Genomic DNA, 26,856 nt, shown 5'->3' with positions numbered 1-26,856 from the left:
AAATTAACATGAAAGGAATCCAACAGAGACCTTTCAAGCTACCTTCGGAATTGTGAGGCTGACGTCTTTCTGAAAGGCTGATGGTGTATCGCCAGTCTCATACATTCTACAGACCAGCATGAGTAGTCGTTTTGTTGTCAGTTGACCCAACGACTGTAGAAATTCCAATGCAATATTATGTGTGTCTCTGCTGCCTTATTGGATTTTAGGCTCTTTTAAATTCTCTCATACTCGATCCTCTATTTCTTTCCTGTTGACTCCTGTTTCTCCTTCTATCACAACACAGACAAGTCCATCTCCTCATTAAGGCCTTCAGTGCATTCTTTCCACCTTTTCACTCTCTCCTCTACATCTAACAGTGGAACTCCCGTTGCACTCTTAATGCTGCCTCCGTTGCTATTAATTTCACTGAAGGTTTTTTTACTTTTCTATATACTACGTCTGTCCTTCTGACAATCGTCTGTTTTTCCATTTCTTTGCATTTTTCATGCAACCTTTTCGCTTTAGCTTCCCTGCACTTTTTATTTCATAACTTCCATTTCTATACTCCTGAATTTCTCTGACCATTTTTGTACTTCCTTCTCTCGCGACCAACTGAAATATTTCTTCTGTTACTCGTGGTTTCTTTGCTGTTACCTCCCTTGCACCTGTGTTTTTCCTTTCAGTTTTTGTGGCTGTTCTTTATAGAGACGTCAGTCCTCTTCAACTGAACTGCCTTCTGAACTAAGCATTTCGCAGTTTGTATAGCCCCAGAGAAATTCAAGCCTATCTCAAGCCTTAGCACTTCTGTATCGCATTTCTTTGCACATTGGTTCTTCCTGACTAGTCTTTCAAACTTTACCCTACTCTTCATCATTACTAAACTGTGATCTGATCTGTATTTCTCCTGTGAACGCCTTACAATCCGGTACCTGGTTTCAGAATCTCTGTCTGTCCAGGATGTAATCTAACTGGAATCTTTCTGTGTCTCCTGGCTTTTTGGAAGTATACCTCCTCCTCTTGTGGTTCTTGAGCAGAGTGTTCGATTTTATTAGCTGAAATTTATTGCAGAACTCAATTAGTCTTTCTCCTCTCTCATTGCTACTACCAGGCCTCTTTCCTCCCGTAACTCTCTTCTACTCCTTCCCCTACAACTGCATTCCAGTCTTCCATGACTACACTACTGGCCCTTAAAATTGCTACACCACGAAGATAACGTGCTACAGGCGCGAAATTTAACTGACAGGAAGAAGATGCTGTGATATGCAAATGATTAGCTTTTCAGAGCATTCACACAAGGTTGGCGCCGGTGGCGACACCTACAACGTGCAGACACGAGGAAAGTTTCCAACCGATCTCTCTCAAACACAAACAGCAGTTGACCGGTGTTGCCTGGTGAAACGTTGTTGTGATGCCTCGTGTAAGGAGGAGGAATGCGTACCATCACGTTTCCGACTTTGATAAAGGTCGGATTGTAGCCTATCGCGATTGCGGATTATCGTATCGCGACATTGCTGCTCGCGTTGGTCGAGATGCAATGACTGTTAGCAGAATGTTGAATCGGTGGGTTCAGGAGGGTAATACGGAACGCCGTGCTGGATCCCAACGGCCTCGTATCACTGGCAGTCGAGATGACAGACATCTTATCCGCACGGCTGTAACGGATCGTGCAGCCACGTCTCGATCCCTGAGCCAACAGATGGGAACGTTTGCAAGACAACAACCATCTGCACGAACAGTTGGACGACGTTTGCAGCAGCATGGACTATCAGCTCGGAGACCATAGCTGTGGCTACCCTTGACGCTGCATCACAGACAGGAGCGCCTGCGATAATGTACTCGACGACGAACCTGGGTGCACGAATGGCAAAACGTCATTTTTTCGGATGAATCCAGGTTCTGTTTACAGCATCATGATGGTCACTTCCGTGTTTGGCGATATCGCGGTGAACGCACTTCGGAAGCATGTATTCGCCATCGCCGTAGTGGCGTATCACCCGGCGTGATGGTACGGGGTGCAATTGGTTACACGTCTCTGTCACCTCTTGTTCGCATTGACGGCACTTTGATCAGTGGACGTTACATTTCAGATGTGTTACGACCCTTGGCTCTACCCTTCATTCGATCCCTGCCAAACCCTACATTTCAGCTGGATAATGGACGTCCGTTTGTTGCAGGTCCTGTACGGGCCTTTCTGGACACAGAAAATGTTCGACTGCTGACTGTGCTATCGTGTTGAAGCTGCATGGACAGCTGTACCTGTACACACCATCCAAGCTGTTTCACTCAATGTCCAGGGGTATCGAAGCCGTTATTACGGCCAGAGGTGGTTGTTCTGGGTACTGATTTCTCAGGATCTATGCACCCAAATTGCGTGAAAATATAATCATATGTCAGTTCTATTATAATATGTTTGTCCAATGAATACCCGCTTATCATCTGCATTTCTTCTTGGTGTAGCAATCTTAATATCCGGTAGTGTATTAGATTTTCATCTCCATGCTCTTACTGAATTCAGTATCCTCGTATACTTTCTGTATCTCTCCATCTTCAGCCTGCACCATCAGCATATATACCTGAACTAAGGTTGTCAATGCTAGATTGCCGTCGATTCTGATGGGAGCAACACCATCACTAACTGTTCACAGTAACTCATTCTGTTCCCTTCCTTCCTACTCATAACGAATCCTACTCCCTTTATACCACTTTTTGCTGCTGTTGATATTACCCTGTACTCAGATGACCACAAGTCCTTCTCTTCTTTTCATTTCACTTCACTGACCCTGACCCCTGCTATATCTGAGCCGTAGCATTTCCCTATTCAGGTTTTCTAGCTTCCCTACCACAATCTCAACCTTCCGACATTCCACTCTCCAACTCGTTGAACATTACCCTTTTGCCCGTTATTCAGTCCTTTTCTTATCGTCACGTCCACGTTTGTAGATCCCTCCTTTTGCCAATGGAGAGATTATCATGACTCTTTTTCAACTACAGGTCACATGTCCTGTGGATACACGTTATGTGTCCTTAACGCAGTGGTTTCCATTGCCTTCTGCATCCTCGTACCATTGATCAAAGCTAATTATTCCGCCTTTTAGAGGCAGTTTCCGACTGCAAGGGCAACAGAATGTCCTGAACCTCTGTCCGCCCTCTTTGAAAAGGCCGTTGCTGACGATTTTTATACGAAATTTTGAGCAGGACTGGGTTGGAACCCGGGACCTAGGACGTTTTGATTCCTAATCAAAGACGCTACCCCTAGACCACATGTGCATGTGCCCTAAGATCAGACAGCATTTCCTTCGTTTGTCAGTCTGCTATTCAGATTAAAAAATAATTCTCTCTTCGTTCGTTTGAAATGTCTGTCTTTTTGTGACGCGTACGCAGCTCGTGGTCGTGCGGTAGCGTTCTCGCTTCCCGCGCCCGGGTTCCCGGGTTCGATTCCCGGCGGGGTCAGGGATTTTCTCTGCCTCATGATGACTGGGTGTTGTGTGCCGTCCTTAGGTTAGTTAGGTTTAAGTAGTTCTAAGTTCTAGGGGACTGATGACCATAGATGTCAAGTCCCATAGTGCTCAGAGCCATTTGAACCAATCTTTTTGTGACGTGTTGAGTTGCAACCATTGCTATCGCACCTTGGACCTTGTTAATCACTCGGTTATTATCATGAAATTGTCAAGTCTGTCTTGTAAAATATTTTCGTCGACAAACATTACAAGTGCGTCAGCAAGGGGTGTAGAAGACATTGCGGGTGACTCACAAGATCAGCATAGACACTTTGATAGTTAAATTGATCGTGTATGTAGCGCACAGTGGAGTTGTTTGTGATGACATGTTTAAAGTGTCCTTTGCAGATTCAGAAACAGTGCCTAACAAGATCCGTGCCGCGCGGGGTAACCGTGCGGTCTCGGGCGCCTTGTAACGGTTCGCGCGGCTGCCCCCGTCGGAGGTTCGAGTCCTCCCTCGGGCATGGGTGTGTGTGTGTTGTCCTTAGCATAATTTAGGTAGGTTAAGTATTGTGTAAGCTTAGGGACCGATGACCTCAGCAGTTTGGTCCCGTAAGATCTTGCCACAAATTTCCGAATTTCCTAGATCCTAGGAGTCATAGGAAAGGAGGTAATTCAACACATGGCAAGGCAAGATGCATGCATGTCCAAGGGAACTTTGCATCGTAATCAGAATAACATAGCCACTGCAATATTGTACATAAGATTATGTCTTCGAAATACAATGTAAATAAATAATATCTGGTTTTGCAAATGTACAGATTTGTGAAATAAGATATATAATCGTCTTACTTAGAGAAAGCTTTTGACAATGTTGACTGGAATACTCTCTTTCAAATTCTAAAGGTGGCAGGGGTAACATACAGGGAGCGAAAGGCTATTTACAATTTGTACAGAAACCAGATGGCAGTTATGAGAGTCTAGGGGCATGAAAGGGAAGCAGTGGTTGAGAAGGGAGTAAGACAGGGTTGTAGCCTCTCGCCGATGCTATTCAATCTGTATATTGAGCAAGCAGTAAAGGAAACAAAAGAAAAATTCGGAGTAGGTATTAAAATCCATGGAGAAGAAATAAAAACTTTGAGGTTCGCCGATGACATTGTAATTCTGTCAGAGATAGCAAAAGACTTGGAAGAGCAGTTGAATGGAATGGACAGTGTCTTGAAAGGAGGATATAAGATGAACATCAACAAAAGCAAAACGAGGACAATGGAATGTAGTCGAATTAAGTCGGGTGATGTTGAGGGTACTAGATTAGGAAATGAGACACTTAAAGTAGTAAAGGAGTTTTGCTATTTGGGGAGCAAAATAACCTATGATGGTCGAAGTAGAGAGGATATAAAATGTAGATTGGCAATGGCAAGGAAAGCGTTTCTGAAGAAGAGAAATTTGTTAACATCGAGTATAGATTTAAGTGTCAGGAAGTCATTTCTGAAAGTATTTGTATGGAGTGTAGCCATGTATGGAAGTGAAACATGGACGATAAATAGTTTAGACAAGAAGAGAATAGAAGCTTTCGAAATGTGGTGCTACAGAAGAATGCTGAAGATTAGATGGGTAGAGCACATAACTAATGAGGAGGTACTGAATAGGATTGGGGAGAAGAGAAGTTTGTGGCACAACTTGACCAGAAGAAGGGATCGGTTGGTATGACATGTTCTGAGGCATCAAGGGATCACCAATTTAGTATTGGAGGGCATCGTGGAGGGTAAAAATCGTAGGGGGAGACCAAGAGATGAATACACTAAGCAGATTCAGAAGGATGTAGGTTGCAGTAGGTACTGGGAGATGAAGAAGCTTGCACAGGATAGAGTAGCATGGAGAGCTGCATCAAACCAGTCTCAGGACTGAAGACCACAACAACAACAACAACAATCCTCTTACTTTTATGGACTTATACATACGTAAAAATACAAAAATTAAAAATATAAAATTTCTTACACTGTATTATGAAGACAATCTTATGTCGTAAAAGAGTGTTGACATCTGGTGGAGCCTGAAAACACGATGTATTGCACGTTTCTTGTAATGGCCATTTTCGCAGCAGTTGTGCATAAATTGCAGTTGTTTCAAAGAAAATGCCTTTCTTGCACACTGCACATCGAAAATTGTATTTTTATTTATGCGCCCATACGCATTTCGCCTTTTTTTTACAAGGCATCTTCAGTGGGTTTCGTGAAATATTACATGATTTGTCCATTTTTAGACAAAGGTTATGTCTTCACATGTAGGTTATAGATTTAAAAGCAGTTCCTCAACGTTGTTTTATGAAATGGAAAGGTACTTACAGGTAACTTCTAATTCATTGCATCGAAGCAAACAGCTTTTTCTCATCTGGCAACCAAGTGGACATATTTTTCTGCAATGAATTAGAAGTTACCTGTAGGTGCCTTTCCATTTCATAAGAAAAGTTAAGGAACTGTTTTTAAATCTATAAACTGGATGTAAAACCATAACCTATGCCTAAAAATGGACAAATCATGTAATATTTCAGGGCAGCCACTGAAGATGCCTTGTAAAATAAAGGCGAAACGCGTCTGGGCGCATAAATAAAAATACAGATTTCGATGTGCAGCCTGCAAAAAAGGCATTTTCTTTTAAACAACTGCAATTTACGATGCATTACGTTGATTTCTTCGTAACAGTTTCCTGTGAGGTGTCAACGAGGACATAACACGAAACATACTATACACGTCTTATAAATTTTACTTGTAGCTCTTGTGCGCTGTTCGCACAGCTATTCTCTTATCGCGTGACGAGAGACGGCACCATGGAATGTTGTCTCTATAGTATATAATTACTCTGAGTTTGTATGCATGTTATGTTGGTTTGACCGTAGAATTTTCCATACTGATACCTTTCTGTACATTACAGTTGTGTCCAACTAATGTAAACGTCCGCGAATTGTCTCTGTAAATGGTCAGAAGATGGCGATTTAATTTCGCTTAAACTAGAAACTGTTGTGTATTTTTATGCGATCTGGCCGAATGAACATCTGTAACAAGAATAACAACCGTGTTTCGATTCTAAGATCGCCTCAAATGCACCTGAAAACAACTTATTTAATAAACACGGTCTCTATTCCATTAAAGTTATTAGTTTCTATTTTCTAGATGACGGGCTTCGATCTTCTATAAGACCAATTAGTTTTTATTTTCCAGCTGAGGGGTTTCGATCTTCTGCAAGACCATCATCAGATCAACATTACTTGATGACAGTAGGAATCTGTCGTGTCAACTAGGTCCGTCCATGCAGGTATGGAGAATATCAGTGTTCTCCAGGCCTGCACACAGATTTTTCTCGACGCCAGTCATCTAAAAAATAATAAAAAAAACTAACAACCTTAATGCGATCGAGACTGTGTTTGCAAAATACACTACTGGCCATTAAAATTGCTACACCAAGAAGAAATGCAGATGATAAACGGGTATTCATTCGACAAATATATTATACTAGAACCAAATATGATTACATTGTCACGCAATTTGGATGCATAGATGCTGAGAAATCACTACCCAGAACAACCACCTCTGGCCGTAATAATGGCCTCGATACGCCTGGGCATTGAGTCAAACAGAGTTCGGATGGCGTGTACAGTTACAGCTGCCCATGCAGCTTCAACACGATACCACAGTTCATCAAGAGTAACGACTGGCGTATTGTGACGAGCCAGTTGCTCGGCCACCATTGACCAGACGTTTTCAATTGGTGAGAGATCTGGAGAATGTGCTGGCCAGAGCAGCAGTCGAACATTTTCTGTATCCAGAAAGGTCCGTACGGAACCTGCAACATGTGGTCGTGCATTATCCTGCTGAAATGTAGGGTTTCGCAGGGATCGAATGAAGGGTAGAGCCACGGGTCGTAGGCCGGCCGAAGTGGCCGTGCGGTTAAAGGCGCTGCAGTCTGGAACTGCAAGACCGCTACGGTCGCAGGTTCGAATGCTGCCTCGGGCATGGATGTTTGTGATGTCCTTAGGTTAGTTAGGTCTAACTAGTTCTAAGTTCTAGGGGACTAAGTTCTAGGGGACTAGTGCTCAGAGCCATTTGAACCACGGGTCGTAACACTGTTCAAAGTGCCGTCAATGCGAACGAGAGGTGACCGAGATGTGTAACCGATGGCACCCCATACCATCACGCCGGGTGATACGCCAGTATGGCGATGACGAATACACGCTTCCAATGTGCGTTTACCGCGATGACGCCAAACACGGATGCGACCATCGTGATGATGTAAACAGAACCTGGATTCATCCGAAAAAATGGCGTTTTGCCATTCGTGCAACCAGGTTCGTCGTCGAGTACACCATCGCAGTCGCTCCTGTCTGTGATGCAGCGTCAAGGGTAACCGCAGCCACGGTCTCCGAGCTGATAGTCCGTGCTGATGCAAACGTCGTCGAACTGTTCGTGCAGATGGTTGTCGTCTTGCAAACGTCCTCATCTGTTGACTCAGGGATCGAGACGTGGCTGCACGATCCGTTACAGCCGTGCGGATAAGATGCCTGTCATCTCGACTGCTAGTGATGCGAGGCCGTTGGGATCCAGCACGGCGTTCCGTATTACCCTGCTGAACCCACCGATTCCATATTCTGCTAACAGTCATTGGATCTCGACCAACGCGAGCAGCAATGACGCGATACGATAAACCGCAATCGCGATAGGCTACAATCCGACCTGTATCAAATTCGGAAACGTGATGGTACGCATTTCTCCTTCTTACACGAGGCATCACAACAACGTTTCACCAGGCAACGCCGGCCAACTGCTGTTTGTGTGTGAGAGATCGGTTGGAAACTTTCCTCATGTCAGCACGTTGTAGGTGTCGCCACCGACGCCAACGTTGTGTGAACGCTCTGAAAAGCTAATCATTTGCATATCACAGCATCTTCTTCCTGTCAGTTAAATTTCGCGACTGTAGCACGTCATCTTCGCGGTGTAGCAATTTTAAGGGCCAGTAGTGTAGTCATGGAAGACTGGAATGCAGTTGTAGGGGAAGGAGTAGAAGAGAGTTACGGGAGGAAAGAGGCCTGGTAGTAGGAATGAGAGAGGAGAAAGACTAATTGAGTTCTGCAATAAATTTCAGCTAATAAAATCGAACTCTCTGCTCAAGAACCACAAGAGGAGGAGGTATACTTCCAAAAAGCCAGGAGACACAGGAAGATTCCAGTTAGATTACATCCTGGAGAGACAGAGATTCTGAAATCAGATACCGGATTGTAAGACGTTCACAGGAGAAATACAGATCAGGTCACAGTTTAGTAATGATGAAGAGTAGGATAAAGTTCAAGAGACAAGTGAGGAAGAACCAATGTGGAAAGAAATGGGAAACGGAACTGCTAAGGAATGAAGAGATAGGCTTGAAGTGGTGTAGCAATTTTAATGGTCAGTAGTGTAAATTATGATGTTAACAGATCGCTGTTTTCCTGAAACAATGTTCCAAAAAATTTTGAGAGCAGACAGTATTTGGTAATCATTGTAAATCAGATGTTTATTTGTTCAATAGTGCAAAGTCGAGAGGGCTAGTAGTACTTGTTGGACAGCCTTTGTAAGAAGTACCCTCTGCCTCCAGCTCGGCGTCTGCTTTCTCGGATGTCCCGGACTGAGCCGTGTGTGTGTGTGTGTGTGTACCACTACCTTCTTCTGCCTGGCAGGAGGGCGACCCTGTCGGAGATCTACGCCTACATCACGAGCCGCTTCCCCTACTTCGAGCGCAACAAGAAGGGCTGGCAGAACTCCATCCGGCACAACCTGTCGCTCAACGAGTGCTTCGTCAAGGTGCCGCGAGAGGGCGGCGACCGCAAGGGCAACTACTGGACGCTCGGTGAGTGAGTCCAACGCGACTGGCTGGCCAGCCAATGGCGCCGCAGCTGGGCGTGGCGTCACCTCCTCCCTCTCGTACTACACTGTTCGTCGATTGGATGAAGTGTGCCCTGGCTTCCTGTCCCGTCGAGTTGTAAAACGCCACGAGCCTTCCACCGAGCACTCCTTGTCCTTTGTCAAGTGGAATGGCTCCAGATATGCTAGGTCTGTTTCTTGTTTGTCATACAAACGCCAAAGACCCACACCTGTCAGGCCTCTAGCTTGCTGTAAAGATGTTTGAAAATGTCGGTTTTTATTGATATGAATGACTCTTTTTATAAATAACTGTTGTCTGTAATCTATTATAACTTAACTTGTCTGGTAAGTGTAGAGACGCATAAATGACCTTGTGGACGGCATCGGAAGTTCACTGAGGCTTTTTGCAGATGATGCTGTGGTATATCGAGAGGTTGTAACAATGGAAAATTGTACTGAAATGCAGGAGGATCTCTGCAGCGAATTGACGCATGGTGCAGGGAATGGCAATTGACTCTCAATCTAGACAAGTGTAATGTGCTGCGAAGAAAGATCCCTTATCATTTAGCTACAATATAGCAGGTCAGCAATTGGAGGCAGTTAATTCCATAAATTATCTGGGAGTACACATTAGGAGCGATATGAAATGGAATGATCGTATAAAGTTGATCGTCGGCAAAGCAGATACCAGACTGAAATTCATTGGAAGAATCCTAAGGAAATGCAATCCGAAAACAAAGGAAGTAGATTACAGTATGCTTGTTCGCCCACTGCTCGAATACTGCTCAGCAGTGTGGGATCCGTACCAGATAGGGTTGATAGAAGAGATAGAGAAGATCCAACAGAGAGCATGGCGCTTCGTTACAGGATCATTTAGTAATCGCGAAAGCGTTACGGAGATGATAGATAAACTCCAGTGGAAGACTGTGCAGGAGAGACGCTCAGTAGCTCGGTACGAGCTTTTGTTAAAGTTTCGAGAACATACCTTCACCGAGGAGTCGAGCAGTATATTGCTCCCTCCTACGTATATCTCACGAAGAGACCGTGAGGATAAAATCAGAGAGATTAGAGCCCACACAGAGGCATACCGACAATCCTTCTTTCCACGAACAATACGAGACTGGAATAGAAGGGAGAACCGATAGAGGTATTCAAGGTACCCTCCGCCACACACCGTCAGGTGGCTTGCGGAGTGTGGATGTAGATGTAGATGTAGAAGTGATGAGATATTTTTTTTGTTTATTTATGTAGAACAAGCTCCATTACAATATTTGTAATACTTCGTGTATGTGTTGTGTGTGTGTGTGTGTGTGTGTTTGTGTGTGTGTGTGTTTGTGTGTGGAGTTTAGTGTAAAGTTTGTGTTGTATGATGATGATGATGATGGTGATGACTGAAGGGAGAGGGTGAAATCCAGTGCCAGCACATGGCATACTCCTGGTGAATAGCACCAACAGGGCCAATGAGTTTAATGTCCCTATTTGAAGAACGGATCTCCATTAACAGTGTCGCATGCCCTCACTTGATAAGATGCTGTGGAGAGGTTTGGTATTTAAAGCAGGACACTGGTGCAAGGTCTCGCCCTGCTGGCCAAATACTGGCACTGCAAATTTTTTCCTCCACCACGATTCAAACCGAATTACTTTTGGGTTGGGTGCTATCACAGAATCCTGCATTAGGGACGACAGCCAAAGGGGCGCGTTGTGTTGGGGGTAGTGCGTTCCCAACTGACGAATGAGTTGGTGGGTGACAGTGGAAGCCCTGTCATAGAGATTTCGAGACTTCTTCATACAGATGATGATGGGTGGTTCACATAGGCAGGAGGTCCCTAATGTGTGAATTGGTATGAGTAGGGGGACCAAGTATGTTGTGGAGCATTTTGTTAGTGCGGGTTGCCTACATCAGGGACAGGTATGTACTCAGGGACAAACCTGTTGTTCTCCTTTGATTGACAGGTACTTAACCTATCGTTCTACTAAAAGGATCCTTCCTTTTGATTGACAGACCCTTAACCTACTGCTCTGCTAAAAGGATCCTTTTAGCAGAACAATAGGTTAAACCTGTCAATCAAAGGAGAACAGTTGGTTTACCCCTGAGTACATACCTGCCCCTGATGTAGGCAACCCGCACTAACAAAATGCACCACATCATACTTAGTCCCACTACTGGCATGTACCTCTGAGTGTCGCCTGTGTCTGGTGATGATTTGGACAGCCTTATCGCGGTATTCCATAGGTCACGTGGTTCCTCTGCAAGGTTTCATTACTGCCAAGGATTATGCGACCATTTTTAGCTGTTCAAGTCTTTCCCATGGTACTGAGTTTGCTCCCCAATGGTGCTGCTGTCTTCCGAGACGACAGGGTCCCTGTTCACGCGGAGCTTCATCGTCCAGGAGTGATTTTGTGAGCACGTGGATAAATTGTGCTATCTTGTCTCCCCACCGCAATCACCGGATCTCAATATTACTGAGCGTTTCTGGTCTACTTTGGAGTTAAGAGTGAGTGATCGCCAATCACCTTCATCATAGTTAGCTGAACTGGTCACTATCTTACAGGAAGAATGGTTTAGCAATCGCTTGGCCATCATACTTGAGCTGTATTTATCCTTTCTGAGGTGACTGGAAGGTGTTTTGTATGCCAATGGTCTTGATACTCTCCACTAGCTTGATTGGTCGATTTGGGGGAGAGGAGAAAACAGTGAGGTCATCGGTCCCATCGGATTAGGGAAGGATGGGGAAGGAAATCTGAGAAACTATCCTGGCCTTTGGCTGAAGCGTTTTAGGGAAATCGTGGAACACCTACATCGGGATGTCTCCTGGTCATGTAGGTCTGCCAGGAAACGAGGCTGCTGACCGTGCTGCCAAAGCTGCAGTCCACGTACCTCTGCGCACTAGTCCCTATATTCCTTCCGATCATATCTCTGTTGCCGTCTGTCCGGAAGTGGTGTCCCTTTGGCATCGCCAGTGGTCCTCCCTTCACAGGAACAAGCTCTGGCTTATGAAGCCTCTGCCAGCGGCTTGGACGACCTCCTCTGGACCCACCAAACTGGAGGAGGTCTATTTCAGTAGCCTGCGTATTGGGCACTGCCTTTTTGGTCATTGTCATTGGATAAGTGGCGCTACCCGACCACTTTGTACACATTGTGCCCAAGTTTTAACTGCCCGTCACTTCCTGATGGAATGCCCATTTTTTTTAACCGTTATGTAACCTCCCCCCAGTTTCGCACCAAACTATATTATTCGCATATGCTGTAGGTAAAGCTATATTTTAATTATTTTAGCATAATATACAGCGAGTTACAAAAAGGTACGGTCAAACTTTCAGGAAACATTCCCCACACAAATAAAGAAATGATGTTATGTGGACATGTGTCTGGAAACGCTTAATTTCCATGTTAAAGCTCATTTTAGTTTCGACCACCAACGCTCAATGGAGCACATTATCATGATTTCATACGGGATACTCTACCTGTGCTGCTAGAACACGTGCCTTTACAAGTACGACACAACATGTGGTTCATGCACAATGGAGCTCCTGTACATTTCAGTCCAAGTGTTCGTACGCTTCTCAACAACAGATTCGGTGACCGATGGATTGGTAGAGGCGCACCAATTCCATGGCCTCCACGCTCTCCTGACCTCAACCCTCTTGACTTTCATTTATGGGGGCATTTGAAAGCTCTCGTCTACGCAACCCCGGTACCAAATGTAGAGACTCTTCGTGCTCGTATTGTGGACGGCTGTCATACAATACGCCATTCTCCAGGGCTGCATCAGCGCATCAGGGATTCCGTGCGACGGAGGGTGGATGCATGTATCCTCGCTAACGGAGGACATTTTGAACATTTCCTGTAACAAAGTGTTTGAAGTCACGCTGGTACGCTCTGTTGCTGTGTGTTTGCATTCCATGATTAATGTGATTTGAAGAGAAGTAATAAAATGAGCTCTAACATGGAAGGTAAGTGTTTCCGGACACATGTCCACATAACATATTTTTTTTCTTTGTGTGTGAGGAATGTTTCCTGAAAGTTTGGCCGTACCTTTTTGTAACACCCTGTATATCTTTCCTCCTCGTCATGAGACTCATTGTTGTCCACTTCCGTTATTGTGAAAACTACTAAATTATTACATCTCCTTTCTTAAATGCTGGAATTTATTAATTAAATCACTCAATTTATAAACATTTATGAACATCAAACACTGTGTGCCATTCTGCCACTCATCTCCGGCCTCGCTATCGAGCAACCTCTCTCTCTAGCCTCTCACACCCGACTTCCACCCACGGACTGCAACACTCGACTCCCGCTTACCCACTCGCATATTGTCGACTGCACTGCAGTCTTTGCTTAAATCATTTATGAGCTCTGCATAGTGCATAATCGATACTACGTAAGGGTACTGTACCCTTACAGATAACATTCCTGCTTGGTACGAAACTTCCTGGCAGATTAAAACTATGTGCCCGACCGAGACTCGAACTCGGGACCTTTGCCTTTCGCGGGCAAGTGCTCTACCATCTGAGCTACCCAAGCACGACTCACGTCCGGTACTCACAGCTTTACTTCTGCTAGTATCTCGTCTCCTACCTTCCAAACTTTACAGAAGCTCTCCTGTGAACCTTGCAGAACTAGCACTCCTGAAAGAAAGGATATTGCGAAGACATGGCTTAGCCACAGCCTGGGGGATGTTTCCAGAATGAGATTTTCACTCTGCAGTGGAGTGTGCGCTGATATATGGTAGAGCACTTGCCCGCGAAAGGCAAAGGTCCCGAGTTCGAGTCTCGGTCCGGCACACAGTTTTAGTCTGCCAGGAAGTTTCATATCAGCGCATACTCCACTGCAGAGTGAAAATCTCATTCCTGCTTGGGTTTGCCATATGAGTTATCAGCCGTTTTTGGAAATGACTCCAGGTATTTTACTTTTTATCCGCCAAAGCAATGTGGCGATTTTTTAGTTTTGGACCTCCGTTTCTGTATGGTGTCCTTTTTAGCAGTTTCTCCACTTCCCTGTTTTTAGCTATCTTCTCTTATGTCACTTGGGACTGACGTATAGTCGTTTTCTAACTCCTCTCTGTCTTCGTGTTGCATAGCTTTACTTGGGCACATTGGCCCCAGTTGGTTTTTGCGCCCTACTGCAAAACAAAACAAAAGAAACAACAATGGCCATACGTGGGTTTGAGCTGTCGTCCTCCCAAGTCCAGCCTACTGGCCACTGTGACCCCTCGCTCGGTACAGTACTAGGGTTGGTAATGGTTACGTTTATGGACGTTTACAACTTTTGTGTCCAACTGTGTATGCCCCAGTGGTACACAGAGGGTTGAACCGGAGCTGCGCTACAGTCTGGAACCGCGCGACCGCTGCGGTCACAGGTTCGATTCCTGCCTCGGGCATGGATGTGTGTGATGTCCCTAGGTTAGTTAGGTTTAAGTAGTTCTAAGTTCTAGGGGACTGATGACCTCAGATGTTAAATCCCATAGCGCTCAGATCCATTTGTACCAATTTCAGACGGGCTCCATGTGTTTATCGAAGCCCTCTCAAATAAAATAGCTACGTAAAGGGCCACCTCTTGGTATCTAGGTCTTTCCTTTCGAGCGCTACTTTCTTCTTAATAATAAAGTGAAATCTGTTTTTTCTTTCCTTTCCCAAATTCTACTTCCTAGATCTTGTGTGATTTTGTTTTTGTTTTTTTACTTCACAGTTTCATTATATAAAATCAAGAAAAGTACAAAAATTCTGAAAATGTCTAGTTTGTAGTTGCAAACGGCTGATTGTAATTACGAAGGGGGTGGGTGAATTTCCTGACGCACGCCAGCCCACCACCATTGTAAGTGGTCCTTCATCCACTGATGAGCCAAAACATGATGACCATCTGCTTAGCCGGCCGCTGTGGCCGGGCGGTTCTAGGCGCTTCCAGTCCATAATCACGCGGCTACTGAGGTCGCCGGTTCGAATCCTGCCTCGGGCTTGGATGTGTGTGATGTCCCTAGGTTAGTTAGGTTTAAGTAGTTCTAAGTTCTAGGGGACTGATGACCTCAGAAGTTAAGTTCCGAAGTGGTCAGAGGCAATTGAACCATTTCTTCAACCGGAGCTGTCTGGGAGCCGCCCTGGAAACGCCGGCTGTGCGGTGGTGTTGCAGACCCGCAGTACGAGGACATGTTCGAGAACGGCAACTTCCGCCGGCGGCGGCGCATGAAGCGGCCGTTCCGCGGCGGCCTGGGGGCGGTGGCCGCCCCCGCGGTGCCGTACGGCGCGGCCGCCGCCTACCACCCGCACCACGCGCACCACCACCACCACCACCACCACCAGCACCTGGTGGCGGCGCACCACGCGCACCCGCACCACCAGCACCCTGGCCAGCACCCGCTGCACGGCCACCAGCCGCACCACCAGCCGCACCACCAGCAGCACCCCGGCCACGCCCACGCGGGGCTCGCCGTCCACCCCCAGCTGCTGGGCGCCGCCGCGCGCTCGCTCTTCGGGCCGTCGGCGCTCCAGGCCGCCGCCGCCGCCGCCGGGGGCGGGGGCGTCGGGGGCGGAGGCGTCGCCGTCGGGGGCGGCGCCGTCCCGCCCCCCGCCTACCCGCACTACGCCAGGTACGAGCACAGGTCAGTACCTCGCAGTGCGACAGACTTCACCGACATCGCGAGGTAGCCAGGTTCGCGCAAACATCTTAGAATAGTGAATTTCATCCATAGTGGATGCTGTTGAATTTTTTTTTTTTTTCTTTATTGTGATTTCATTCCCCTGCCCCATATGGGCAGGGGAGGGCTGCCAGCGTCACAATCCGCCGCTCTTCAGCCGAGTGACATAACAACTTAAAATAAGAATAAAATGTTACATACATAAGGCGAGAAAGGGGAACTTAAAACAGAATAATGGGAGAAAATGGAGGTAAAAATAGACTAACACGGAGACGTTCATGGAGGACAGTTAAAAGTCACCAGAAAGTTAAAAAACACAGTTGGCGAGTCTTCAAAACTCGGAGAAGACACTGAGTGGACATGCACACGTTAGAAGTCGGCCACAGTAGTAAAAACACTCCGGGACAACACACTTAAAACCCACTTGGAGCACACACGACGAAGAATAAAACTGCCAGGCGGGACCTGCCAGGGAAAGGGCAGAGAGGATGGAAAAGGAGGGGAGAACATGGGGCAGCAGGGGAAGCGGCGGGATGAAGAGAGGAGGGGCAACCGTGGGTGCACGAAGAGGCAGGAGACACGTGGGGCAGGAGAGGAAGAGGAAAGACAGGGCAGGAGGGAGCGCAGAGGCACTGAAGGGGATTACAGGAGAGGGAGGGAGAGTAGGAGGGGAATGCCGCTCAGGAGGAGGGAGGGGGAGGAGAGGGGACGCTGTTGAACTCTGTGCCTGTTCCTTTATAAGCTGCAGAAAAATTTCCGCTACCAGTCACAATAAAAGACCAGCTGTCAAAAATCAGTGGTTACGTAGACACGGTGTAGCGAAGTTCAAAACCTTTGATTTGGTTGTCTCTTTGATTCTGCAACCATATGAAGTGAATAAGTCAACCTAATTGCCAGTAATTTAGCTTATTACACAAATGTTGTCGCATTTACTATTGACAAAATTGGTCTATATAACCGAAGATACGTATTTCGATATATTCAGCTTCTCCAGTACGCCAATGACACCGGCTTCCTTGCCCTTGCCCCCACCCTGCAGCGCTCCCAACACCTTCTCCAATCCCATCTTGACCGGTTCACCGCTTGGTGCAACCAGTGGTTGCTTAAGGTGAATCCTGCCAAGTCCCAGGCGATCATTGTAGGCAAAACCACTCCTTCCTTCCGCCTCCTCGATTTCTACATCACCATCTATGGCCGCCCTATCGCCCTCACCCCCACCCTTAAGTACCTTGGCGTCAACCTCGACCGTCGCCTCTCCTGGACCCCCACCTCCGGACGATCTGAAACGAGGCATGCTCCCGACTCCATCTCCTCGAACTCCTCTCTGGCCGAACTTGGGGTCTGGACCCCTCTACATCCTCCATACCCATAAATCCCTCATTCGCCCTATCCTTTGCTACACCCACACTGCCTGGATCTCCGCTCCCCCTCCCTTTTACAAATCCCTTCCGATCCTGGAACACCGTGCTCTCCGCCTCACCTATCGCATCCGTCTCCCCTCCCCCACACGGATCCTGTACGACCTTATTCCCTTCCCCCACCTCCTCCTCTTCCTCGAATGGATACGGATCCTCTACACCTCCCGTAAACTCGATCCTCCTCACCCGCTCGTCTCCCCCATCCTCTCCCACCCCCGCCAGCTGCCGCGCCTGTATTCCCACGTCCCGCCCGGTCTCCATCTCTCCGCCCTCCTTACCCTCTCCCGAGGTGGCTTCCGCCAGGTCCCCCTCACTGATGATGCCCTCCTCCCCTCCATCTACCCCTCCTACCAACTTTGATCCTCCCTCCCTCTTCCTGTGTTTGTTTCCTTTGGGCATCCTCTCTCCGTTCTCTCCCCCTTTCCTCCCTCCTCCCTTTCTCCCCACTCCTCCCCCGGGCTTCCCCTCCAGCCCTTCCTCCGTTCCTCCTACCGTCTCCTCCGCCATTGGCATCCTCGCTCACCCCACTCCCTCCCACTCCCCCTTCTTCCCCTCTTGGCAGGTCCCCAGACTCGTACACGTTATGTGGACATTTGCGCGCCGGAGATCATCGCCATCAGTTTCGCGTGTGTGTGCCACCGTTTTGGGTTTTTCAGTGTCCACCGTCACTCTCATACGTTCACCTGTGCCGTCGAATTCATCAGTGTTATGTGCGCCCTGTCAACATGTTTTCAGTGTCGTTATCGTCGAGTGTGAACGGCTCCATGTTTTTTGTATTTCTGTGTCTACTGTTTATTGCCCGTCACTATGTATAGTCTGGATCTTCTTTCTGTGTTATATCATTGTCAACGCTAAGGCTGAAGAGCAGCGTAGCATGCCGCTGCCAGCCTACCTGATTGTACAGGTATAAAAAAAAATATTTCGATATACCACACTGTTGCTGTGATTTTTAGTTGTCTGTTGGCTTACTCTCTGTCTTAATTAACATCACCAACCCTTTGTTTTAGTAATTTTAACTTCCACAACTTTCCGCCGTTTTATAGTTTAAAAGGTCGCCGTTTTCATCGCCTGTTTTTATTGTCTTTTTCTTCTTATTCTTCTCGAGCCAGTGGTTTTTACTGTTTCCATATGTGCAACATCCTTGCACTTCCTATGACTAAGTTCTTTGATCATAGCCTACATGTTTCTGTACGAGCAACATCTTTACACCTCCAATGTCTAAGTTATTTGACCATAGCCTACATGTTTGTATGTAAATACAGTGTTTTTCACGAGTGCATACCGTAATAGTGAAATATGCAGCTAAACTTCATAAAACTGAAATATGGACGTGAAAATCATAACACAAGTGCAACTAAATGGAAAATGTGTCACCACAGCATTATTATAATAATGACGCTTCATCTTTATGTAAGTACAGATATATTTTCGACAAATGCTGCCTTGTCACTTACAATTGTTCCATATCTGAAATGTAACGTCCACTGTTCAAAGTGCCGTCAGTGCGAACAAGAGGTGACCGAGACGTGTAACCGATGGCATCCCATACCATCACGCCGGGTGATACGCCAGTATGGCGGTGATGAATACACGCTTCCAATGTGCGTTCACCGCGATGTCGCCAAACACGGATGCGACCATCGTGATGCTGTAAACAGAACCTGGATTCATCCAAAAAAATGGCGTTTTGCCATTCGTGCAACCAGGTTCGTCGTCGAGTACACCATCGCAGGCGCTCCTGTCTGTGATGCAGCGTCAAGGGTAGCCGCAGCCACGGTCTCCGAGCTGATAGTCCGTGCTGCTGCAAACGTCGTCGAACTGTTCGTGCAGATGGTTGTTGTCTTGCAAACGTCCCCATCTGTTGACTCAGGGATCGAGACGTGGCTGCACGATCCGTTACAGCCGTGCGGATAAGATGCCTGTCATCTCGACTGCTAGTGATACGAGGCCGTTGGGATGCAGCACGGCGTTCCGTATTACCCTCCTAAACTCACCGATTCCATATTCTGCTATCAGTCATTGGATCTCTACCAACGATTGCAGCAATGTCGCGATACGATAAACCGCAATCGATATAGGCTACAATCTGACCTTTTATCTAAGTCGGAAACGTGATGGTACGCATTTCTCCTTCTTACACGAGGCATCACAACAACATTTCACCAGGCAATGCCGGTCAACTGCTGTTTGTGTGTGAGAAATCGTCATGTCAACACGTTGTAGGTGTCGCCACGGGCGCCAACCTTGTGTGAATGTTCTGAAAAGCTAATCATTTGCATATCACAGCATCTTCTTCCTGTCGGTTAAATTTCACGTCTGTAGCACGTCATCTTCATGGTGTAGCAATTTTAATGACCAGTAGTATATTTGTAAAATAAACACATGAGTAACACTTTTCGCTCCCTAAAGTGTGAACACATTCTTCTGGCGGACTCTGCATAAAACGTGTTGTACAGTCGAATGGCGGTTATACCTTTGAAGAAATGTTCAAAGTGTTCCATGAAGAGCTTTAAATAAAAACTTCGATACGGCTGATGTGTGATTCGTACTCAAAATCTCTACCGCTCTTGGGCGCCACTCTAGATTTCATTATCATTTTTAAGGCTCTAGGGCATCACATGAAATTTCTATCGATTACTTTCATACGAGGTCCCACTTCGATCAATGAGTACACCACTACGCAGCTTGTTTCCAAACACCGATCCCGCCTCTGGCTGCCTTCGCTCCTGCTATTCCGCCCCAGGCTGCCGACTGACCGGTTCGCCCGGTGCCCCCCTTTGCAGCTGGTCGCTGACGCAGTCGACGGGGGCGGCAGGCGCGGTGCCGTCGATGTCGGTGTCGGTGACGCCGGGCTACGGCTCGCCGCCGCAGCTGTGCCACCAGCCCGGCAGCTCCGCCCCCACCGCCCCCACTGTGGTGGCGGCTCGGGCCAGCGTCGCGCCCGGGGGCGGCGTGTCGCACGGCGCCTTCTCCCCACTGCAGGCGCAGGTAGGTCAGCACCGAGGTTCACACACTGACACACACAAACTCTGATATCTTTCTGAACAGGTCTTGAAGACCGGAAGTGGAAATTAAAAAAAAAAAAAAATATTCAGACATGCAAACACACACTAAAACATTTTTATACATTTCTGAATTTCTGAACAAGTCTTGAAGAGGGGAAGCGGAAATCCAAACGAAGAAATGTCACACAAACACTTTGATACATTTCTGAACAGGAGCTGAAGAGGGGAACTGGAAAGCCAAATAAGAAAAGGTTCACACACACACACACACACACACACAAACACAAACACTCTGATACGTTCCTGAAAATGTCTTGAAGAGGGGAAGTAGAAATCTAAATAAAGAAAAGGGTGGGTTCCGCCCCCCCCCCACGCCCCCCCCCTCATCCAATCACACACACAAACACTTTGAAACGTTTGTGAACAGGTCTTGAAGGGCGCAACCAGAAATGCAAATAAAAAAAGTTGTCCCTCCCCCCTCTCCACAGAGACACAAACACTTTGATATGTTTCTGAACACATCTTGACAAGGGTGAGTGGAAATCCAAATAAGAAAACGTTCAGACACACACACACACACACACACACACACACACACAGGCGCTCGCGCGCGCGCACGCACACACACACACACACACACACACAAACACTCTGATATGTTCCTGAAAAGGTCTTGAAGAGGGGAAGTAGACATCTAAATAAAGAAAAGAGTGGTTTCCCCCCCCACCCCACCCCCCCTCATCCAACCACACACACAAACACTTTGATACGTTTCTGAACAAGTCTTGAAATGGGCAAGCAGAAATGCAAATAAAAAAGTTGTCCCTCCCCCGTCTCCACAGAGACACAAACACTTTGATACATTTCTGAACACATCTTGATGAGGGTGAGTGGAAATTCAAATAAGAAAACGTTCAGCCACACATGCACTCACACACACACACACACACACACACACACACACACACACACACACACACACACACTTTGATACTTTTCTGAACAAGTCTTGAAGGGGACAAGCAGAAATCCAAATGAAAAAAAGTTGTCCCCCCCCCCCCCATTCACACACACATACACACATACACACACACACACACACACACACACACACACACACACACACACACACACACACACACACACTTTGATAAGTTTATGAACTCGTCTTGAAGGGGGCGAGCAGAAATCCAAATAAAAAATGATTGTCCCCCCACACACAGACAGTTTGATACGTTTCTGAACAGGTCTTGAAGAGGGAACTGAAAATACAAATAAGAAAAGGTTCACACACGCACACACAAGCATTTTGATATGTTCCTGGACAAGTCTGGAAGAGGAGAGGTGGAAACGCAAATGCTAAAAGGTTCACACACACACAAACACTTTGATACATTCCTGAACAGGTCTTGAAGGGGGGAAGTAGAAATGCAAATAAAAAAAGGTTCACACACACACGCACACAAACACTTTTACAGTTTCTGAACTGGTCTGAAGAGAGGAAGTGGAAATCCAAATAAAAAAAAAAAGGTTCACACACACACAAACACTTTGATACGTTTCAGAATAGGTCTTGTATTTGGGAAGCGGAAATCCAAATATAAAAAGGTTGTCCCCTCCCCCCGGACACACAAACACTTTGATAAGTTTCTGAACAGGTCTCAATGAGGGGAAGTGGAAACCCAAATTAAAAAATGTTCACACACACGCAAACACTTTGATACGTTCCTCAAAAGGCCTTGAAGAGGGGGAGTAGAAATCTAAATAAAGAAAAGGTTGGGTCCCCCCCCCCCCAATCACACACACACAAACACTTTGATATGTTTCTGAACAGGTCTTGAAGGGGGCAAGCAGAAACGCAAATAAAAAAATTTGTCCCTCTCCCCCTCCTCACACAAACACTTTGATATACAGTATTTCTGAACACATCTTGGCAAGGGGGAGTGGAAATCCAAATTAAAAAAAGTTTGTTATTTAGAAAAGAGAGACTGTATTTCGTATGTCTGTAAGCAACAAAGTTATAGGAAAAACAGTCATGCTGTCCCCCTTGTATGTAAACATTTGCTTGATACCTCTATTCTGCCTCTGTACCAAAAGTTGTTTGGGTGGTGAAGATAAATGGGACGCCCTGTACATACAACGATTTAACGACACTAGCAAACCCTGAAATCATAAGACAGTCATGCTGTCCCCCTGGTATGTAAACATTTGCTTGATACTTCTAGTCTGCCTCTGTACCAAAAGTTGTTTGGGTGGTGAAGATAAATGGGATGCCCTGTACATACAACGATTTAACGACACTAGCAAACCCTGAAGTCATAAGACAGTCATGCTGTCCCCCTGGTATGTAAACATTTGCTTGATACCACTATTCTGCCTCTGTACCAAAAGTTGTTTTGGGTGGTGAAGATAAATGGGACGCCCTGTACATACAACGATTTAACGACACTAGCAAACCCTGAAATCATAAGACAGTCATGCTGTCCCCCTGGTATGTAAACATTTGCTTGATACCTCTAGTCTGCCTCTGTACCAAAAGTTGTTTGGGTGGTGAAGATAACTGGGACGCCCTGTACATACAACGATTTAACGACACTAGCAAACCCTGAAATCATAAGACCGTCATGCTGTCCCCCTGGTATGTAAACATTTGCTTGATACCTCTAGTCTGCCTCTGTACCAAAAGTTGTTTTGGGTGGTGAAGATAAATGGGACGCCCTGTACATACAACGATTTAACGACACTAGCAAACCCTGAAATCATAAGACAGTCATGCTGTCCCCCTGGTATGTAAACATTTGCTTGATACCTCTAGTCTGCCTCTGTACCAAAAGTTGTTTGGGTGGTGAAGATAAATGGGTCGCCCTGTACATACAACGATTTAACGACACTAGCAAACCCTGAAATTATAAGACAGTCATGCTGTCTCCCTGGTATGTAAACATTTGCTTGATACCTCTATTCTGCCTCTGTACCAAAAGTTGTTTGGGTGGTGAAGATAAATGGGACGCCCTGTACATACAACGATTTAACGACACTAGCAAACTCTGAAATCATAAGACAGTCATGCTGTCCCCCTGGTATGTAAACATTTGCTTGATACCTCTATTCTGCCTCTGTACCAAAAGTTGTTTGGGCGGTGAAGATAAATGGGACGCCCTGTACATACAACGATTTAACGACACTAGCAAACTCTGAAATCATAAGACAGTCATGCTGTCCCCCTGGTATGTAAACATTTGCTTGATACCTCTAGTCTGCCTCTGTACCAAAAGTTGTTTGGGTGGTGAAGATAAATGGGATGCCCTGTACATACAACGATTTAACGACACTAGCAAACCCTGAAATCATAAGACAGTCATGCTGTCCCCCTGGTATGTAAACATTTGCTTGATACCTCTAGTCTGCCTCTGTACCAAAAGTTGTTTTGGGTGGTGAAGATAAATGGGACGCCCTGTACATACAACGATTTAACGACACTAGCAAACTCTGAAATCATAAGACAGTCATGCTGTCCCCCTGGTATGTAAACATTTGCTTGATACCTCTAGTCTGCCTCTGTACCAAAAGTTGTTTTGGGTGGTGAAGATAAATGGGACGCCCTGTACATACAACGATTTAACGACACTAGCAAACTCTGAAATCATAAGACAGTCATGCTGTCCCCCTGGTATGTAAACATTTGCTTGATACCTCTAGTCTGCCTCTGTACCAAAAGTTGTTTGGGTGGTGAAGATAAATGGGATGCCCTGTACATACAACGATTTAACGACACTAGCAAACCCTGAAATCATAAGACAGTCGTGCTGTCCCCCTGGTATGTAAACATTTGCTTGATACCTCTAGTCTGCCTCTGTACCAAAAGTTGTTTTGGGTGGTGAAGATAAATGGGTCTCCCTGTACATACAACGATTTAACGACACTAGCAAACTCTGAAATCATAAGACAGTCATGCTGTCCCCATGGTATGTAAACATTTGCTTGATACCTCTAGTCTGCCTCTGTACCAAAGGTTGTTTTGGGTGGTGAAGATAAATGGGACGCCCTGTACATACAACGATTTAATGACACTAGCAAACTCTGAAATCATAAGACAGTCATGCTGTCCCCCTGGTATGTAAACATTTGCTTGATACCTCTAGTCTGCCTCTGTACCAAAAGTTGTTTGGGCGGTGAAGATAAATGGGATGCCCTGTACATACAACGATTTAACGACACTAGGAAACCCTGAAATTATAAGACAGTCATGCTGTCTCCCTGGTATGTAAACATTTGCTTGATACCTCTATTCTGCCTCTGTACCAAAAGTTGTTTGGGCGGTGAAGATAAATGGGACACCCTGTACATACAACGATTTAACGACACTAGCAAACCCTGAAATCATAAGACAGTCATGCTGTCCCCCTGGTATGTAAACATTTGCTTGATACCTCTAGTCTGCCTCTGTACCAAAAGTTGTTTTGGGTGGTGAAGATAAATGGGACGCCCTGTACATACAACGATTTAACGACACTAGCAAACCCTGAAATCATAAGACAGTCATGCTGTCCCCCTGGTATGTAAACATTTGCTTGATACCTCTATTCTGCCTCTGTACCAAAAGTTGTTTGGGTGGTGAAGATAAATGGGATGCCCTGTACATACAACGATTTAACGACACTAGCAAACCCTGAAATCATAAGACAGTCATGCTGTCCCCCTGGTATGTAAACATTTGCTTGATACCTCTAGTCTGCCTCTGTACCAAAAGTTGTTTGGGTGGTGAAGATAAATGGGACGCCCTGTACATACAACGATTTAACGACACTAGCAAACTCTGAAATCATAAGACAGTCATGCTGTCCCCCTGGTATGTAAACATTTGCTTGATACCTCTATTCTGCCTCTGTACCAAAAGTTGTTTGGGTGGTGAAGATAAATGGGACGCTCTGTACATACAACGATTTAACGACACTAACGAACTCTGAAAACATATGTGTGAAAACGAGATAGATGGAAAAAAAGTAGGTAAACTGATTATCATTTCAAAATTATTGCCCATAACTGTTACTATACTGTAAAGAAAAAAAAAGACACACCACGAAGGAATTATCAGAGGGGGCCAAAACAGTAAATGTGATGTGCATGTACAGACAAAGAAATGATTAAAATTTCAGCAAAAACTCGATGATTTATTCAGGAAAAAGAGCGTCACAAGTTCAGTAAGTCAATAACGCGTTGGTACACCACTTGCCATTATGAAAGCATTTATTCGGCTCGGCATTCATAGACAGAGCTGTTGGAGTCCTCTTGAGGGATATCGTACCAAATTCTGTCCAAGCGGCGCGTTAGGTCGTCAAAATTTCGAGCTGGTGGGAGGGTCCTGGCCATAGTGCTCAAAACGCACCCAACTGGGGGAAGATTCGGCGACCTTGCTGGCCAAGGTAGGTTTTCTCGAGGACGAAGAGAAGCAATCGATAGTCTCGCCATACACGGGCGGGAATGATCTTTTTTAAATGTAATCCCTGCATGGCTTGCCATTAAGAGGAACAAAATGGGGCGTAGAATATCGTCGACGTACCGCTGTGCTGTAAGGGTGCAACGGATGACAACAGAAGTGGTCCTGCTTTGGAAAGAAATGGCACCCCAGACCATAACTCCTGGTTATTGGGCCATATAGTGGGCGACAGTCGGGTCGGTACAGCTCCGCTGCCGTCCAGAGCATCTCCTGACCCATGTTGGGCCTCGAGTCTCATCGGCTGCAGGAGGATTTTGGCACCACGCGCTGTGGATTTTGAATCCGCACCAGATGGCACTGACGTCGAAGACAACCAGAGACCTCTGCGCCATCGTGCCGTAAGCTGTGACGGCGCACACCTTCTGGCCCACGTTTAGTGTGAGGGCGCCACGGTGCGACACGTGGTCCCAGCGGCCAATAGCGGCGTCCTCGTCCGTGTATTTAAGCGCCTGCCTCTCGCTCAGCCAGCTCCCCCTCCCTCTGTTGTTCTCTCTTTCAGTGTCTCTGCACTCCCTCCTGCCTTGTCTCCCCTCTTCATCTCCTGCCCCACCTGTCTCCTGCTGACACCCCTAGTCTTTTCATCCCACCCCCTCCCCTGCTGCCCCTTGCTCTGCCCTCCTTTTCCATCCTCTCTGACCTTTCCCTCGGCAGGTCCCACCTGGCAGTTTTATTCTTCATCATGTGCGCTCAAAGTGGGTTTTAAGTGTGCTGTTCTGGAGTGTTTTTAATACTGTGGCCGACGTTTAACCTGTGCATGTGCATTCAGTGTCTTCTTTGTGTTTTACGAATCGCCAGCTGTGTTTTTTTAACTTTCTGGTGACTTTTTTAATTGTTCCCCATGAACGTCTCCATGTCACTGTATTTTTACCTCCATTTTCTCCCCTTACTCTGCTTTATGTTCCCCTTTTTTATCACCTTATATATGTAACATTTTATCCCTGTTTTAGTTGTCATGTCACTCGGCTGAAGAGCGGCGGATTGTGCCGCTGAGAGC

The 26,856-nt window shown here is 46.3% G+C and overlaps 1 protein-coding gene across 1 annotated transcript in view; it reads left to right on the top strand.

Annotated features, from left to right (window-relative positions):
• LOC124720221 (forkhead box protein D3-A-like) overlaps positions 1-26,856 on the top strand; it is a 183,959-nt gene that overhangs the window by 84,514 nt on the left and 72,589 nt on the right. The window contains exons 7-9 of the mRNA XM_047245543.1: positions 9,124-9,293; positions 15,438-15,906; positions 20,144-20,348. Of these exons, the coding sequence (XP_047101499.1) occupies positions 9,124-9,293; positions 15,438-15,906; positions 20,144-20,348 (844 nt within the window). The remainder of the gene's footprint in view (positions 1-9,123; positions 9,294-15,437; positions 15,907-20,143; positions 20,349-26,856) is intronic.

This window comes from Schistocerca piceifrons, chromosome 11 (assembly GCF_021461385.2).
Source record: "Schistocerca piceifrons isolate TAMUIC-IGC-003096 chromosome 11, iqSchPice1.1, whole genome shotgun sequence".
Classification (NCBI taxonomy): Eukaryota; Metazoa; Arthropoda; class Insecta; order Orthoptera; family Acrididae; genus Schistocerca; species Schistocerca piceifrons.
This window is presented reverse-complemented; position numbering and strand designations above follow the sequence as displayed.